The sequence below is a fragment of the Toxotes jaculatrix genome, chromosome 13 (genome assembly GCF_017976425.1).
Source record: "Toxotes jaculatrix isolate fToxJac2 chromosome 13, fToxJac2.pri, whole genome shotgun sequence".
In the NCBI taxonomy this organism is placed as follows: domain Eukaryota; kingdom Metazoa; phylum Chordata; class Actinopteri; family Toxotidae; genus Toxotes; species Toxotes jaculatrix.
Genome location: NC_054406.1, coordinates 25,278,403 through 25,298,012, shown reverse-complemented (window position 1 = coordinate 25,298,012; position 19,610 = coordinate 25,278,403). Strand labels below are relative to the sequence as shown.

At 40.2% G+C, this 19,610-nt stretch overlaps 1 protein-coding gene, 1 long non-coding RNA gene and 1 pseudogene across 2 annotated transcripts; 2 read left to right on the top strand and 1 right to left on the bottom strand.

Moving 5' to 3' along the window:
* Nucleotides 1-1,935: 1,935 nt before the first annotated feature.
* Nucleotides 1,936-2,405, top strand: LOC121191863. Its single transcript, XR_005895146.1, has 3 exons — nucleotides 1,936-1,982; nucleotides 2,095-2,235; nucleotides 2,350-2,405. It is a non-coding gene; the product is annotated as an uncharacterized LOC121191863 (long non-coding RNA).
* Nucleotides 2,406-3,011: 606 nt separating this feature from the next.
* Nucleotides 3,012-12,586, top strand: LOC121191843 (protein NLRC3-like; the record flags this gene model as incomplete). The annotated part of the gene is made up of 7 exons (XM_041053295.1): nucleotides 3,012-3,086; nucleotides 3,249-3,477; nucleotides 3,644-5,447; nucleotides 6,233-6,406; nucleotides 10,773-10,943; nucleotides 11,763-11,809; nucleotides 11,938-12,586. Coding segments are annotated over 7 exons (3,051 nt in total), but the record flags the coding sequence as incomplete, so codon positions are not given.
* Nucleotides 12,587-12,928: 342 nt separating this feature from the next.
* Nucleotides 12,929-13,047, bottom strand: LOC121192511 (annotated as a pseudogene).
* Nucleotides 13,048-19,610: the final 6,563 nt, after the last annotated feature.

Below are 19,610 nucleotides of genomic sequence, written 5' to 3'. Positions count from 1 at the left end.
CCAAACTTTGTGGCGCAGATAATTTTCTCCATCTGAAGGTAAATGTCAGCAGTTTAATGTTTTTTGTTTTTTTCAGGCTTTTTTTTTGTGTGTCAGTTAAAGTTCACTCACACAAGAAGCTGAGGAAAAAGAAACTTGAACTGAAGAACTAAGAGCCTTTCCTACACTGACAGGAGAGAGCTGCAGAGGGATGAAGTTCATGGGAAAAACTGAGTAAGTGGAGCTCTTGAATGGTTTGATTTGTCTTCATTAAAGGGACATGGTTTTCTCTAGTTTGTGGAAAATGTTGACAGTGACTTCACTAGTTCTTCTTGTTATTTTAGCTGGAGAAACTGGTTTATTACCAGTGTTTTACAGTTGATGGAGTTTGTTTAAATCAGGAGGACGTTTGAAACAGTCGTTGTCTCAAACTGAAATATCAGCTTGGAAACTTCAGACGAGTAAAGATGGCCGTCTGTTCATGACATTCATGTTTATTTATTTATTTAACCAGGTAAGTCAGTTGAGAACCAGTTCTAATTTCCAACAACAACCTGGCCAAGAGGCAGAAGCATGAGGTGTGTTATACAATAATTCAGCAAACACGATAAACAATAAACGATAATCGCGATATAGAACATTCACATAATTAAAAACATGAAATTCACTCTCGTGTGTGTGTGTGTGTGTGTGTGTGGCATGTGAGCAGGAACAGAAACTGTGATGAAAAGGTAGAACTTTACAGACGATATTGAACCATGGTGAAATTACAGGATCTGGTCTGTAACAGACATGGACTCATGGGCCTCCTTCTCAGAGCAGGAGGAGCAGCTGATATTTCTACAGAAGAAATGATGGAGATGATGATTCATGTAAAACATTTGAAGTTAAGGTTTTAGTCTGTTGGAGATACAGAACGTTCACTGAATAAAAGCTGTTACACTTTTTGATCCAAGCAGATAAAACATTTTTCAAGTTGACCAACTAAATCACCACAGTAACTGCAACTGTAACTACATTTTCTGTCATTGAGTTGTTGTTGAACCTGAAGTTACCGTGCCAAACCCAAATCCTGCTTCATAACACAGGCCTCTGGTCCTCCTCCAAGGAACTCGGTTCTTTATGTAAAATTGTACTTAAACATAATCAATGATTAAATGAAAGAGATTTCCTTTAAAAAAAAATTTTAATATTATTGTAACAGCTTCATTGAAATTGTCAGTCTTTTATTTTGAAAAGCATGTACAAGTTGTTTGGAATCTAATACTTTTGTAGTGTAAAGTAACTCAGAACTTTTATTGCAGTGCTGCACTGAAGCTCCAGTGTTTCCATTTTCTGCTTCTTTATACTTTTACTTCACAACTTTTCAGAGGGAAATATTTCACTGTTTTACTACATTTATTTCACAGCTACAGTTACTTTTCAGATTAAGATTTGAAATCAAAACCAAATGAGTCTGTTCTGCATGATCAGCACTTTCACTTTTGACAGTTGAAGCATATTTTACTTATTACACTCATGGACTTTAACTCAAGTGAAATTAGAAAGCAGGATTTTTAGATTGTGTCGGATAAAACCAGTGGATCTCAGTCTGTCTGTGTGTCAGTGAATGGAAATGCTCGTGTGTGCTGCTCTGCACTTCACTGCAGCTTCATGACCCCATCTAGTGGACTGACAGTGGAAGTACAGCAGCTGATGGCAGCTTCCTCTGCCTCACACTGCTGTCTGACTGCATTCAACTGACACTGATATGAAAGAGGAAAGAAGAGCCAATCAGTGGAGGAGCAGCTGATATTTCTACAGGACAAATGATGGAGAGGAGGATTTCAGTTGATGTGCAGATGAATGATTTGTTTTCTCTCCAGATGAAGGTAGAAAGTGTGTGTGAGCTGATGTGGATGTGAATTCAGCATCATGAATCAGTGTGAGGACAGAGAGGAGGGAGCCCCTCCCCCTAAAAGCAGTCTGTGTGGGGACCATGAGATCCAGACCAAAGCTCAGAGGTGAGATGAGGATCTCTAACTGTCCATGACTCTTCTCCATGTCAGAGCTCAGCACTCACATCACTGCACCATCATTGTTCACACTCAAAGCTCTGTGTGTGTTGTGTTGAAGGCCAGAGCAGCAGCACACACCAGACTCTGCTGGACCTGGACCTGAATATGGACCTGAGCCCAGCTGTGTGTCCATGAAGAGTGACGGGTCAATGCGTGGCCTCATTACTTTTAAAGGACAGCCTCCCTCTGCTGCAAAAAAGTGAGCTGCAACTGACTACATGCTTTCTTCTTTACTATGAGAACACTGTATGAATAATAGGTATGTTGTCCCTGTCCCCATGTCCCTGATGGTCTTAATCTCTGTGTTCACCAGGATCCATCAGAGACCAGACTTCCCTGGACCTGAGCCCAGCTGTGTGTCCATGAAGAGTGATACGTCAAAGCATCACCACATTAATTTCAAAGGACAGCCTCCCTCTGCTGCAAAGAAGTGAGCTGCAGCTGAGTTTAAAATGTATCAGACAGCTGTCCTGTATAACTGGTCTTCTATGAAAGATGAAGTGATTGTGTTTTGTCTCCAGGCTTCATGAATGACACAGTATATGAACATGATCAGGCTGAAACACAGGCTTTAGTGGCAAAGTTGATGTTTCTCTTTTCAAGAAAAGCACTTCTTATGTTCTTATATGTGTCATTCATATCAGAAGTAAAACTCCCTGTAACTCAGCACCTATCCAGTTCCAGTGTTTGTGTTAGTGTCCTGTAGCAGAGGTGAGACTTCTGTCAAACCCAGTGTGAGTCCTTAAAACTCATCATTTAAAAGGTGGACTTGTTGTGATGACTCTAGGTCATGAGGTACAGAACTGATTGCTTGTTTCCTCTCATTGAGAATGTCACAGCACAGTAGTGTTTGCTTTAATCAGGACAGTCACCACAGAACATAAAAGCAGCTGCTGTTTGTGTACAAAGCATAAAACGCTCACAGATGCTGCAAACATAATGTGAGCTAATTCTTCATGATTCCTCCACAGAGTGGACCAGGAGAGCTCAGAGGTTCCCAGTGCTCAGTCTGCCCAGCAGCATCAAACACACCTGGACTCCATATTTAAGGTCTGTACATGGACAACAACTACTTTGACATCTGTTGTGTTGACAATAATCTCCATGCTGCACTTTTTAGAGCAGTGGATTGTCAGTGTGTCCAACATGGATCTGATGTTTGGCTCCATGGTTTTACTTTGATTGTGTCATTCATATAGTTTTCTGTTCCAGCTGCTGGAGGAGAACATTGTCACTTTTGTGAAGAAGGAGCTGAAGAAGATTCAGAAGGTTGTGAGTCCAGATTACCCAGAATGCTCACAGAGTCAGAGGGAGGATGAGGAGGTGTTGGACGGTGAGGATGAAGAGCAGAGGAGGAGCAGCAGAGAGGCTTTTGTGAAGATCACAGTGAACTTCCTGAGGAGAATGAAGCAGGAGGAGCTGGCTGACTGTCTGCACAGCAGTAAGAGGATTTCTCTGAAGATTCAACATGATGGACAAATGGGACATTTACTAACATCTCAAGACATGGGAGGGACATATGTTCATGTGTGTTCTTTAGAGGGATGAACATGTCATGTTTTCTTTATGAAACAGTCATTGATGTTGTTTCTTGTTTGTTCATTCAGGACATGTTGTTCCAGTTTGTCAACGTAAACTTAAATCTACTCTGAAGAAGAAGTTCCAGTGTGTGTTTGAGGGGATCTCTAAAGCAGGAAACCCAACCCTTCTGAATCAGATCTACACAGAGCTCTACATCACAGAGGGAGGGACAGGAGAGGTCAATGATGAACATGAGGTCAGACAGATTGAAACAGCATCCAGGAAACCAGCCAGACCAGAAACAAGCATCAGACAAGAAGACATCTTTAAAGCCTCACCTGGAAGAGATGGACCAATCAGAACAGTGATGACAAAGGGAGTGGCTGGTATTGGGAAAACAGTCTTAGCACAGAAGTTGACTCTGGACTGGGCTGAAGACAAAGCCAACCAGGACATACACTTCACATTTCCATTCACATTCAGAGAGCTGAATGTGCTGAAAGAGAAAAAGTTCAGCCTGGTGGAACTTGTTCATCACTTCTTTACTGAAACCAAAGAAGCAGGATTCTGCAGGTTTGAAGAGGTCCAGGTTCTGTTCATCTTTGACGGTCTGGATGAGTGTCGACTTCCTCTGGACTTCCACAACACTGAGATCCTGACTGATGTTACAGAGTCCACCTCAGTGGATGTGCTGCTGACAAACCTCATCAGGGGGAAACTGCTTCCCTCTGCTCGCCTCTGGATAACCACACGACCTGCCGCAGCCAATCAGATCCCTCCTGAGTGTGTTGACATGGTGACAGAGGTCAGAGGGTTCACTGACCCACAGAAGGAGGAGTACTTCAGGAAGAGGTTCAGAGAGGAGAAGCAGGCCAGAAGGATCATCTCCCACATCAAGACTTCACGAAGCCTCCACATCATGTGCCACATCCCAGTCTTCTGCTGGATCACTGCTACAGTTCTGGAGGATGTGTTGGAAACCAGAGAGGGAGGAGGGCTGCCCAAGACTCTGACTGAGATGTACATCCACTTCCTGGTGGTTCAGTCCAAACTGAAGAATGTTAAGTATGATGGAGGAGCTGAGACAGATCCACACTGGAGTCCAGAGACCAGGAAGATGATTGAGTCTCTGGGAAAACTGGCTTTTGAGCAGCTGCAGAAAGGAAACCTGATCTTCTATGAATCAGACCTGACAGAGTGTGGCATCAATATCAGAGCAGCCTCAGTGTACTCAGGAGTGTTCACACAGGTCTTTAAAGAGGAGAGAGGACTGTACCAGGACAAGGTGTTCTGCTTCGTCCATCTGAGTCTTCAGGAGTTTCTGGCTGCTCTTCATGTCCATCTGACCTTCATCAACTCTGGAGTCAATCTGCTGTCAGAAGAACAATCAACCTCCAACTGGTCTAAACTGTCCAGAGACAAACCTGATCCAACACAGCTCTACCAGAGGGCTGTGGACAAGGCCTTACAGAGTCCAAATGGACACCTGGACTTGTTCCTCCGCTTCCTCCTGGGTCTTTCACTGCAGACCAATCAGACTCTCCTACGAGGTTTGCTGACGCAGACAGGAAGTGGCTCACAGACCAATCAGCAAACAGTCCAGTACATTAAGAGGAAGATTGAAGAGACTCCCTCTGCAGAGCAAAGCATCAACCTGTTCCACTGTCTGAATGAACTGAATGATCGTTCTCTAGTGGAGCAGATTCAACAGTCCCTGAGTTCAGGACGTCTCTCCACAGATGAACTGTCTCCTGCTCAATGGTCGGCTCTGGTCTTCATCTTACTGTCATCAGAAAAAGATCTGGACGTGTTTGACCTGAAGAAATACTCTGCTTCAGAGGAGGCTCTTCTGAAGCTGCTGCCAGTTGTCAAAGCCTCTAACAAAGCTCTGTAAGTGTATAGATAGTTGGATTTATTCATCATTATATAAAGACTCTGCTATTTTATTCAGCAGGAGGGAAAATAAATTCTTCTCTTCTTTAATTCCTTATCATCATCTCTGAGCTCTGAGCTTCATCACATTGAACCTGAATTAAAATAATGGATCCTACATTAAAGAGCCAAGTCTCAGCTTTAATTTGAGCAGGTTGACATCAGTATAGAAAGAACTGTGTGGGAGATTCAGCCCTTTTAGTGGTTCAAAAGTAACTGGACATATACACATGAAGTGAAACAAACTCATCAGATTTAATATTTAGTGTAAAATCCTTTGCAGTCATTGACTGTAGTATCCATTATTATATTTTAAAGTCAATGTGCTGAGAGCCTGAAGATCAAAACATGTCTAACTGTCCAAATACTTTTGGCCTTTACTGTGTGTGTGTGTGTGTGTATATATATATATATATATATATAACTGTACATGTCTGTTTATTACTGATTGTGTCATATTTAACTGTCATGTCTCCAACTTGTTGAGAATAAAACAGAAAGGATTTGAATCAGAGCCAATGAAAGATGATCATCAATGTAGAAACTCCTCATTGGTTAGCAGGTGGATAAAGAGCTGATATTTCTGCTTCACTCAACAAATCTGTGTTTGATGTTTGGCCCAGTTTTCAAATGCAGGTCTGTTAGTTTGCTGTGAGCTGCAGAGCAAACTGAGAGTTTTGTTCCTTTGATTGTCCTTTCAACACAAATGTTATTTGACTTTTTCTTCATTGTTTCCTCTTCAGACTGAGCAGCTGTAACCTCTCAGAGAGAAGATGTGAAGCTCTGTCCTCAGTTCTCAGCTCCCAGTCCTCTAGTCTGAGACACCTGGACCTGAGTAACAATGATCTGCAGGATTCAGGAGTGAAGTTTCTGTCTGCTGGACTGAAGAGTCCACATTGTACCCTGGAGACTCTGAGGTCAGTTCACTGTCTGTTACTGTTGTAGATCTTATATCTTTAATCCACAACTGAACCTGGTTTATCTTCATCCAGAACTTGAATCAATTCATCTTGAATGAATGAATGAATAAATGAGATTTGAAATAGTTGTTGTTCCATATTGTGACTTTTCTCAGACTAAGAATTATTCCTTCAGTTTCACTTCATTTCAGTCATTTGTCATGAATAACGTCTGTTGACTTCAATGAAACCTTCAGAACTCACACACTGGTATTTGTCACAGTCAGCAGACTAATGTTTTCTAAATGAAGTGTAGAAAATGTCCAGTGTGAGTTGTTCAAAGTCCATTTTTATTACAACAATATACAGAAGATCCTCAGAACTAATATTTGTACAAATCAATTGAAAAACACTTGAAGTTCATTTCAGTGAAGTGTCAGGACTAATGTCAGTTCTTCAGTGTTTTGTGTGTGTATGTGTGTGTGTGTGTTTTGATCTTTAACACAAGTGTGTAAATTGTGTAAATTGTGGCCTTTTCTCATTGAGTTGAATTGACATGTTAAATGTGTTAAGGAGCAAAGACTTAAAGGACCACACTGTTGGTTTGACATGTTTCAGTCCATTAACTGCAAATCTTGTTGTATTGTAAAGTGTCGCTGGGTGTTTGGAAAGACACCAACAAATAAAATGTATTATTATTATTATTATTATTATCAGTAGTAGTAATATTGACATACTTATAATGACTTTGCTGCTGAACATTTTCCAAAGTTTTCCATTAAATCCATCTGTAATTTGGGATCAAATAGTTGTTGTTCAGTTGAATATGTGTTTAGTTGTGGATTTCCTGAGCTGATCTGCAGGATAGAGACCAGGACCAAGCAAGACATTTTTCCTGGATCAGGACTGAACATTTGAAGTTTGATCCATTTCAGTGGTGAATCAAAGTCAGTTTTTAGTCCAACATGTCTGATTTGATCTTTATCTTCTAATTCCAGACTTGACTGAGCTCAGCAGCATGTTATGAATCTGTGTTGACATGAATAGTTGTATGAATGTTGTGGTGACATTTGGATGATGTGTGTAGAAGGCTGACATTATGATGATCCACAATAAGAGAAGGACAAAGTCCCTCTACTCATGTTAGTGAAAGCTCATTGATTAGGACATATCTGATTGGATTAGAAATGATTTTTATCCACATGATTTATTCTTTATTCAGATTGAGTTCCTGCAGTTTGTCAGAGATCAGCTGTGCTTCTCTGGCCTCAGCTCTGAAGTCCAACCCCTCCCATCTGAGACACCTGGACCTGAGTGTCAACAACAAGCTGCAGGATTCAGGAGTGAAGCTGCTGTGTGGTTTTCTGGAGAGTCCACACTGTAGACTGGAGACTCTGAGGTCAGTTCACTGTTACTGTTGTAGATCTTAGATCTTTAATCCAGAACTGAACCTGGTTTATCTTCATCCAGAACTTGAATCCATTCATCTTGAATGAACAAATGAATAAATGAATGAATGAGATTTGAAATAGTTGTTGTTCCATATTGTGACTTTTTCTTCTCTCAGACTAAGAATTATTCCTTCAGTTTCACTTCATTTCAGTCAGTTGTCATGAATAATGTCTGTTGACTTCAATGAAACCTTCAGAACTCACACACTGGTATTTGTCACAGTCAGCAGACTAATGTTTTCTAAATGAAGTGTAGGAAATGTCCGTGTGTGTGTGTGTGTGTGTGTGTGTGTGTTTTGATCTTTAACACAGTTTGTAAATTGTGGTCTTTTCTCATTGAGTTGAATGTTAACATATTAAATATGTTAATGAGCAAATTCTTAAAGGACCACACTGTTGGTTTGACATGTTTCAGTCCATTAACTGCAAATATTGTTGTAGTGTAAAGTTTCGCTGGGTTTTATAATGTATTATTATTATTATTATTATTATTATCAGTAGTAGTATTACATTGTGTGTATGTGATTTTGCTGCTGATCATTTTCCAAAATTACTAATAGTTGTTTTTCAGTTGAATCCGTGTTTAGTTGTGGATTTCCTGAGCTGATCTGCAGGATAGAGACCAGGACCAAGCAAGACATTTTTCCTGGATCAGGACTGAACATTAAGTTTGATTTCAGTGGCAGAGTTGCAGTCCTACACGTTTACCTGCAGTTTCTCTAGAGCTGTCACTCTCCCATGATTCTTACCATTCCAACAATTCCCTTTATGCTATAGAGACTGTGTCTGCTCCCCGTCTGCCTCCTCGTCTGCCTCCTCGAGGCACAGCCCGGGGAGGAGGAGTGGCAGCAATCTACCACTCAAGTTTATTCATTAATCCCAGACCTAAGTCTAGTTATAGCACATTTGAAAGCCTTATCCTCAGCCTCTCACATCCAAATTGGAAGACAGAAAAACCAGTCCTATTTGCTGTGGTGTATCGTCCACCTGCTGCTTACTCAGAGTTTTTGTCTGAATTCACTGAATTTTTATCTGATTTAGTGCTTAGTACGGATAAAGCAATTATAGTGGGTGACTTTATTATTCATGTAGATACCCACAATGACAGTTCTAAGACTGCATTCTATTCAGTATTAGACTCAATTGGCTTCTTTCAAAATGTTAACAAACCAACTCCCTGTTTTAATCACACCCTTGATCTTGTACTGACCTATGGCACAGAAGCTGAATATATGACAGTATTCCCTCAGAACCCTGTTTTATTTCAACATTCTTTAATAACATTTGAATTTACAATAATGAACTGCACAGCATCTGGGAAAAAAATTAGCTACAGTAGATATTTGTCTTATAATGCTGTTATCAAATATAAGGAAGTTATTCTAAATCGATCTGACAGGTAAGACCTAAACCAGCTTAGTGTGGCTCCTTTGATGCCAATTAAATGTTCTAGTGTCTGTAGTAGGATGTGATGGTCAGTGGTATCAAATGCAGCACTAAGATCTAACAAGACAAGTACAGATACTTGTACTTTGTCAACTTTTCATGTAGTTTGCTTTAATTTGTGAGCCTGTAAGCTAAACCACAGAGCAAACTGTTTCACTGTCGTTTTTCTTAGAGGCGCAATAGAGTCAAGTGTCATTCACAACAACTTTGTTGACATGATGACATGATGGTCAATTTAGAGGGACTGAAGTCAGCACAGGAGTCCTCTGTTATATTGAAGCATGACACTGAGTTAAGTACTGATGGAATCACCTCCTTAAAATGAGGTACAGCACCATCAGATAGACCACCATCATCAAGTAAAGACATTTTGTCTAATGGTGTGTAGTCCAATAATACAAATTCAAATGCAACTAAACAGAGATCTGATAGAAGAGGATTCTGTGGGAAGATTGTTAAATGTTCAATCTCAGTGTCATATGACAGAACAAGGTCGAGAGTGTGGTTAAGAGGGTTTTAAGAAGGTTTATTTACAGTTTGAGAGAGGCCAACTGAGTCTAATAATGAGATCAATGCAGAGCTAAAGCTATCATTGTTAACATCCATATGAATATTGAAATCACTTACAATAGTGACTTTATCTGTACTGAGAACTAGACTTGATAAAAACTCAGAGAATTCAGACAGAAACTCAGAGTACGGCCCAGGAGGGAGGTACACTATAACAAATTGAACGGGCTGTAATGTTTTCCAGGTTGGATGAGAAAACCTAAGAACAAGGTTTTCAAATGAGTTATAATTGATCAACTGTAACTGTGGCAAATTCAATCAAAGATGATGGTGACAGCCTTAGTATAAGAATGCTCTGACTCAAAAATCATGAATCAAATTTCACTAAACCTCAAAAACTGATAAATGGCTGCGTTTATATAGAACTTTTACCTACAGCTCTTTACATGCTGCCTCTCATTCACCCATTCACACACACTGATGGCCGCCAGCTACCGTACAAGGTGCTGATGTTTGAGGTTGAGGTTTTTAACCTGAGGACACTTGATGTTGAGGAGGAGAGCTGTGATTAATGGACAAACCTCTCTACCTGCTGAGACACAGCTGCCCTGTACTTACAACTAATACACTATTTTATCAGAGGATTCAAACTAAATCAATTCAGGTACCAACATTAACACGGTTACAGTCAAGACCTGAAGTATTTGGTTAGTTATTGTTTACTTCAGACTCAACTGAGCTTCAGCACACTGAATCTGAATTAAAATAATGGATCCTACATTAAAGAGCCAAGTCTCAGCTTTAATTTGAGCAGGTTGATATCAGTATAGAAAGAACTGAGATTCAGCCCTTTTAGTGGTTCAGAAGTAACTGGACAAATACACATGAAGTGAAACAAACTCATCAGAGTTTTGTTCCTTTGATTGTCCTTTCAACACAAATGTTATTTGACTTTTTCTTCATTGTTTCCTCTTCAGACTGAGCAGCTGTAAGCTCTCAGAGAGAAGCTGTGAAGCTCTGTCCTCAGTTCTCAGCTCCCAGTCCTCTAGTCTGAGACACCTGGACCTGAGTAACAATGACCTGCAGGATTCAGGAGTGAAGCTGCTGTTTGCTGGACAGAGTCCACACTGTACCCTGGAGACTCTCAGGTCAGGATCCATCAACCTGTTTAGATGATGATTTGCTCATATCTGATTTACATCAGTGGATAAACAGCCAACTTGTGCAGGATTGTTCAAAGTAAATATAACTAAAGTTCAGCAGAACTTTCTAGACTCAGACAATTGTTCATCATTTCTCTTGTTTTTGCTTCAGCTGTTGATTTTTTTAATCCTACTGATGATGTTTAAGGAATTTGCCTTAAATACATTGAATCTGGACCAAAATGGACCAGAACCAAAAACAAAAACATGGACAACAAAGAAAACAAAACAGAGCAGCAGGTGTTGACAGAGGGTTCCTATATGATTTTGTTTGTGTCTGCAGGCTGTCAGGATGTCTGATCACAGAGGAAGGCTGTGCTTCTCTGGCCTCAGCTCTGAGCTCCAACCCCTCCCATCTGAGAGAGCTGGACCTGAGCTACAATCATCCAGGAGACTCAGGAGTGAAGCTGCTGTCTGCTGGACTGAAGGATCCACACTGGAGACTGGACAGCCTCAGGTATGGAGATGCCTGCTGCAGCCACAGACAGTGTGTGATAGAGGAGGAAGAGCTGGAAACATTTAGTGTGTCACAGCTGATGTTGTGTCTGACACCAAAAGTGATATCAAATGGAGAAGACAAATGATGAAATCTTTCCTCCATGTCACCTCCCTGCTCTGTATAATTCCAAGATAAGGACTCCAGGTCCTTTATAATCTTTGCTGAATGAACAGAATAATCAAACCATCTGTGTATGAGAGCCATGTAATGTCCATGTTTGCATGCTGAAAGAGAATGTGCTGGTCTGACCCCTCTCCTCCTTTCAGGGTGGAGCCTGGTGGAGTCCGATGGTTGAGACCAGGTCTGAGGAAGTGTAAGTGTGGTTTTCATTTGATTCCTGAAAACAAAGCAGCTCACATTCAGCCATCTTCAAAGTGTCAATCAATGATCAGGTGATAGATCAATAACTGCAGCTGTGTTGTTTCTTCTTCTCTCCATCAGATTTCTGTGAACTCACCATCGATACAAACACAGTAAACAGAGAGCTCAAACTGTCTGACAACAACAGGAAGGTGACACATGTGGGGGAGGATCAGTCATATCCTGATCATCCAGACAGATTTGACCAGTGGCCTCAGCTGCTGTGTAGTAATGGTCTGACTGGTCGCTGTTACTGGGAGGTCGAGTGGAGAGGAGGAGTTGATATATCATTGAGTTTCAGAGGAATCAGAAGGAAAGGAGGCACAGAAAACTGTTTGTTTGGAAAGAACGATCAGTCCTGGAGTCTGAGCTGCTCTGATGGTGGTTACTCTGTTTGGCACAATAACAGAAAGACATCTGTCTCCTCCTCCTTCTCCTCTTCATCATCTTCCTCTGTCTCTCACAGAGTAGCAGTGTATTTGGACTGTCCTGCTGGCTCTCTGTCCTTCTACAGAGCCTCCTCTGACTCATTGATCCACCTCTACACCTTCAACACCACATTCACTGAACCTCTGTATCCAGGGTTTGGGTTCTGGTGGCTTGATTCCTCAGTGTCTCTGTGTAGAGTGTAGCAGAGAGAGTCTCCTCCTGTTAGAGAAACTCTCTCACTGTTGAACAGATAGTTCAGTCTGTACATGTCTGTCTCTTTCACTCACACACACCTTTTTAGATTCATGTATTAAAGCAGTTTATTTGTTAAACTCTTCTAAATGATTCCTTGTAAACTTCTTCCTCTTCCAGTCCTTTAAAGATGGAAGCTACGATTATTACAGGAGAAAAATGTTGCTGACTTTTACTTTGTTAAGATTCAAATCATGATCTTGTCCTTTCACATTAAAAGCATCATTATGAACATCAGTGTCTTTCTCTGAATTTTGGGACAACTGAGCTGATTCAGTTCAAACTAAAATGCTGCCACAGTTTATCTGAAAGATCTGAGGAAAAAACAAAGAACCACACTAGTTTAGGGATGATGTTTTTTGTTTATTCTGAATCAAAAATGGAGATAAAAGGCTTACAGAACCTAGTATTCCCAGGTGGTCTCCCATCCAAGTTCTAACCAGGCCCTACTCTACTTATCTTCTGAGATCAGACGAGATCAGGTGTGCCCAGGGTGGTATGGCCGTAAGCAACACCAACCCATATAAAAAGTCTCTTTATACATGCTAAAACGCCACTAACAAATCCAGTGTTTAACCATCTGGATTTCTCTACAAATAAAAGCACAAGAACCAATCAAAAATCACCTTATCCACCTGACGAGAATTTTCTGACTATCCATCATCTGATAAAGGATGTTACTGCATCTGATTACTAGGTCCATTCCTGTCCAATATTGAGTAAGACGTAAATGAACCACACTAGTTTAGGGATGATGGTTTTTGATTATTCTGAATCAAAGATGGAGGTAAAAGGCTTACAGCACCTGGTATTCCCAGGAGGTCTCTCATCCAAGTACTAACCAGGCTCTACCCTGTTCTCCTTTTTCCAGGTAAGATGGAAATATTTAAAACAGCTACTTTTTGTGTGTGTGCCCAAACACTTTTGGGCTGAACATCGTGATCTCGTGTGCTTATGTTACACCCTGAAAAGGGGAGATATTAATAAAGACTCTCAAACACGAAGCTTCCTCTCTGGCAGCAGGATCGAGAATTGTATTGTTTTCAAAATTGTTCACAAAGTTACAAAATCTCTTTAGATGCAACATATTACAAATTTAACTTTTTCTTTTAATCTTATTTTCTTCCAGATTTCTTTTACAGGTAAGTAAAGAACATATATAATAACATTTCTCTTTCTTTTCAACAGGAAAAAACACTAGGTCAATATTTATAAAATGAATCTATAATCAAATAAACATAAGCTGACACCATCAAACTCTACTGTATTGCAAATAATGATAAAAAAATAATATTCTATAAAACATCTGCAGTAGTGTGTTTTCTATATGCTCCTTATCACAGCTACACATTTGAACAATGAGCATACTATATTCAAAACACCCAAAGATTAAAAAACTATCCACACACTAACCTTAATGCTCTAGATCAAGTCAAGCACAATCAAATAGCGCACAATATATGCTGTAGCGGTGCTAATCACGTGCCTTCCGGTGCTAGCTACTGCAGAAACGGAAATTAGCTGCCTGCTCACCGTACCTCAATTAACAGTCAAACACTCAAACACTCAAACTGGCTAAGAGAACATCAGAAATATGTGTCAGCAAACATATGTCAAAGTTCGGGAGGATTAATACTCTTTTTTTTTTTTACCTGAAAAGGGGAGATACTAATAAACACTCTCAAACACGAAGCTTGCTCTCTGGCAGCAAGATCGAGAATGAAGCATCGTGGCGAGAGCTCCCCCTGTCGGACCCCGCAGACGTAACTAATCAACAACAGATTTTTAATCTCAAAGGATCAACAAGTCAATCATGGATTAATTCAGTAAATGTAGGTATACTTAAACCTTTTTACATGTTTTTGAAATCCACATGAACTGTTTTTAGCATTTTAAACCCTTTTGCAGGATTTTTACATTTTTTTTTTACCCATTTGCACTCTTTTTCTACATGACTTTGCGTTTTTAATAGGACATTTTTACCTTTATAGCCATGAATTATCATAAATGAATTTTCTGTCACTGTCTATTTTAATGACATTTTAAATAACAGTTTAAATGCTTAATGAGCTTCTGTACTCACTGAATGGACAATCAAAAAAAAAAAAAAAAAAAACTTCAATCTATCACACTGTGAGTCCTGAACCATGAAACGCTGCTTTAGTAGCAACATACTGAGCACACACACAGAGACAGAGACAGAGGACTCACACACAGACACAGTCTCTTCCTCTCTGGATAAAAGTTCCGTCCGTGTGAAAGCAGCAGAAGAAGCAGCGACAGAGTCTCCAGCTCTTGTGTTCATCAGCAGCGTTCAGACTGGGATTTCTTCCTCCGCTCGGCTTCATCTGCAGCGCTTTCTCTTCCAGAAATGAACCGCTGGACACGGAGCTTCGTCGGGAAGAGCGCGGAGCTTTTGCCCCTGATTAAAGGACACCATGCTTTACTTCTGGATACACACCGTGTGGATCCCCGCCGTCGCTTTCCTCTTTGGATTTCAAGGCAAAGGATCGTTTCACTCTTTTCATCTCATGTCCTGGCGTTTTCCACTAGGAAACACCGGAGCTGAGAGGGAAATTCCAGCAGTGTCCGTCTGATGCTGACTCGAGTTGTGAAGGTCTGTGAAGTGACGTCCCTTCCTGAAAACACCTGACATGACAGAGAGGTCTGCGCTCCTCACGGCGAAGCCTCTGACTTTCTGCTGCTTCCTGTTACAGCAGAGCTCTGTTTGCTCTAAATGAAGTTAGTGATGAGTGGAGCTGAGCCGAGCTGACAGCAGTCTTCATGTACAGTAGCAGTGTGTGACACAGAGAGCAGAGCAGCCTCAGAGGCTGATGGTACAGCTGACAGCTTCAGTACAGTCTCCTCTCAGCACAGTAGTAGAGTAGTGCAGAAACATGTGGAGCCTGTTGGACTGTCTCCACTGCTGGACTTATTTCTGAGAGCTCGTCTCTCTGATGAAATGTGTGTGTGTGACATTTGTATTAGGCCGTATGCAAGTTAGCTTGTGTGTATTGTTAAATAGCTGTAAATACCAAACCTAACCACAGAGTGGACTCTGGATACAAACCCCAGTCTCCCACCTCCACTGCTGTTAATAAACTTCATTACCTCATTTATTCAAAAAATCTGTTTCCTCTGAACATCATCCAGCCACATTATGTTTCACACATAATGGATTTGCTTTTCCACAGTTTACTACAGTTTAGTGTATTTAGTGTATGTGGTTGTAGTGAGAGAATGAATACAGGAAGACAGATGGATCAACACGGTGAACAAAACATACAGGTGTACAATGACAGTGTTGTGGTAAAGCTGAGTTACAATCCAATATCATAATACAGAGAGGGAATATATACTTCATTAAAATGAGCAGTGAAAGAGCACAGACGAGTCACATCAATTCACTGAACTCCTCCTGTCACAGTCACAGAATAATGATCACATTACTATAGAAACTTCTGGATAAATGATGGAACAGTTCGTCATTTTCTCCGACCAACAAGAAAATGTGTTTTTCTTTGAATCTTGAAAATCTTTAAAACGAGTTTTATGAGAAAAAAAAGGCAAAAACAACAGAAGAAATTTTCTCCTCTCTCTTCAAAAACTTTAAGAGTCATCATGAAGAAATAAAGTACATCATTGTGTGGTGAATGGTGAACTGGAAACACAGAGCCTGTAAATGACAGAGTCAAACTGGCTCTTGTGGTGTAATTGTGGTCATAATAATAAAATTCTACAGCTGCTGCAGTGAGAACTTTTCCTTCATCCTTCTTTTTCTGAACAGCTACAAGATTTGGAGCTTAGTGACCATCATCAAAAAACAAGGAAACAGAAGAAAGAAAACATTTAAAAAATGAATGTACCATTTCCTCATATGAAATAGTTTCACTGCTTAATGATTAAGATCCTTCAACAACTAGGACTTAATACAGTCCTGTAGATGAGCTGCATGGAGCAGAAAACAAGAATCAGAGCTGAGAGTCTAAAGTGGCAGAGTTAAACTTCCAAACTTATTCTGTCCTCACAGTCATCAACAGTTTTCCTCCTACACTGAAAACACTGCAAATGAACACTCATCCAAATGCATCACATGCCACCTCAAACACATCAACATATTTTAGATTCCAGTTTCAGGACTAAGGTTTTCAAGGCAGGAAGAATTCTCAGCAGCCTAAATTTACTCCACAGGGAGGAAATCACTGATTGTTTTACTGTCCCTTAACCAAAGAGGGTGAACATGAACACAGCCTGAAACGCTTCATGCAAGAGCTGATCCAGCTTTAAGTCCTACGACTCATTCTGCAGATTTACTACAGGACATAATTGTATTGCACTGGAAATGAACTAAAATCAAGGCTCAAAGCCAAAAGGAGATTTGAACCTAGTGTTCAGTATAAGACACAAGTGGACTCAGTGATAGGTAAATGTAAGAAGGCTGAAACTTTAAAGCACAATAATAAGTAGATGATTGTAGAAGTGGAAACAGTGTGTGCTGGTTAGTTTGCATTGGACTGGGAGATTATTTCTCCTGAGTCTTAAACTCTGCTTCTTTGTTTTTGGGCCAAATCTTGAGAGATGATGAAAGTGATTCACACATTGGAAATAAAAGATTTTACCAACACATCAAACTGTTTCCTGTTCACAGCACTTAAAGTGAAGTCCTCCATCAAGTATCATAATACATCACAGACCTGACCTACAGTACATTGACGTAATTTCCTAAAATAACACACAGCACTCTCCACTTTGTGCTATGACATCCAACTCCATCGTTTCCATTAGAATTTCTTTAGAAAGGATCTTGTTGCAGACAGTACAGACTTCCTAGAAATCCTTTCCTTTAACACAAACTACAGAGCATCACACCAAAACAAAGTTAAGAAGTTGAGCAACCATGAGAATATCTCACAGTCATGATCAGCATTAAAAAAAAAACAATATTGTCCATGAATGATAAGCACACAATCAAACCACTGGGCTTATGGGTATGATTACTTGCCGTCACAGTTTCACAAACATATCATTTGGACAAAACATTTCAAAACATTAACTTCTAAACTAAACACTGACATGAACTACTAACCTGTATTGACTTACTGAAAACCTTGGAGCTGATCTGGACTTTCCTGTACTTTCCTCTTGTCCTTGTAACAGCAGTAGCTCCTCCCTTCCTTGTCAATAATTGTGCAGAAATATCTGAGTGCTTCTTTCTTCCTAAATCATGAGCAAGTCCTGTCCAGTCCAACTGTTTCTGCTCCTGTTTGACTTCTGAACTTGTCTCTGGCTGTGTGTCCACTTACTGCAGCCTGTGACATCAGGCTGTAGAATGTTGATACATCAAAGGCATCAAAGGACAAACTCTCTCTCTCTCTCTCTCTCTCTCTCTCTCTCACACACACACACACACACACACACATTGTTGTCTTAATATAGTTATGAGGACACATGTTGCCTAACACTAACCAAAACATAACCCATACTAATGATATTCAATCTTCTCAAAAATACCAAATGAATTACAACAATAATCACTCAGGACCATTCAGCTGGGTTGGTGAATTCAGCACCAAGGACAGCAGCAGCTGAACTGTACACAACTACATGTACTAACACACAGCAAATTCACAAAGTACTAAAATCTGGAGTCAGACAAAAAAGTGTGAAAGAGTTACATTTCTGGAGTTTATTTTATAACTCTGACTACAGTGTGTGTTAAGGTGTACACCCAGGCTGAGTTGAATTTTGGAGTTTATTCCCTGGTGTTCAGGATCTGGTTTTAACTCTGTCCCTGGAGTTCACGACGCATTTTATCGCGGCATGAGCAGCACAAGGAACGTCGTCACAAGGCTGGTAAGAGCATGATTTTTATCAAAAAGTACTTTAAATGCGTGATATTTTGTCATTGTTCTCACTTTATCTACTTACATAGTACCGCTAATGACTGCGAACTTGATGTTGAACGTAACCCCATTGCTTTTACTCCATTATTTAGAGCAAGTAGCTCCCGCAGCATTAGTTAGCTAACTGTCCTTAGCTGCCATTGTGGAGCTGTTAGCTTTCACTCAAACGTTAATGTCGGCCATACTGTCTGTGGCGTGTGATGTGTCTGTATGACGGTAATGACAAACTGTTTGATAAGCTTCACAAATTAATGACGACGCGCATCTTGAAGGTAATTAATACTGTTTTGGAAATAATCATCCAACAATGCAACCGCATGTCGGTGTTTTAAGAGAATAATTTCCAGCTCAACGGCGCAGACGCAGCTGAAAAGTCAGTTTTGGCTAGCATGCTAACAGTTGAACTTATAAACTGTAGCCTTGCTGTTTTGAACAGCGGTGAGAAACGTGTATTTTAACAGTGTGTAGTTGGGATAAACTTTAATTTGAACATGTTATTCTCAGACATATGACATTTTCTTCATTTATGTCAAACCAACATGTTGATCAAAGTACAACATGGAGGGAAGAAGAAGTACATTAAACTGGAAGAGGCTTGCTTCTCAGGTTTTCTCAGTGCAGGTCAGTCAGATGTTTAGTATTAAATGAATAAAGATGTAAACATGTTGTAACGTGGAGTTGTTATGGTATAGTCCAGCAGAAGTTTCTTATCCCAGAGACTACAACACTGAAAGTCACAGATCAACAGGGAGCAGAGGTGGATGAGGATGTTTCAAAGATCTGTGTTTTTCATCTACAGTGATGATGGTAGGACATTTAAACATTCATATTTTGCTGCACTTATATTTTGAGAGATTTGTATCTTGACACAGACAAAAATATGTGATTGTGAGAAGTGGATGATAAGAATTCCAAAGTACAGTATTTAATCAGTTCATATTAAGCTGTATGTGTTGTCTGCATTTCAGACCTCCCATCTACTGAAGCATCTATGAACCTGGCTGATGGTTCAGACCTGACAGAATATGTGACCCTCACTACTTGTGGTAAGCAGAGTTATAGGTAATGGTAATGTTTTGTCTTGAGACAGGTAATATCCAGCCAGGTCTGTGATATAGTTTTAATGTGCTGGACTTTAGATTTTATTTGCCTTATACTTGTGTGTGTGTG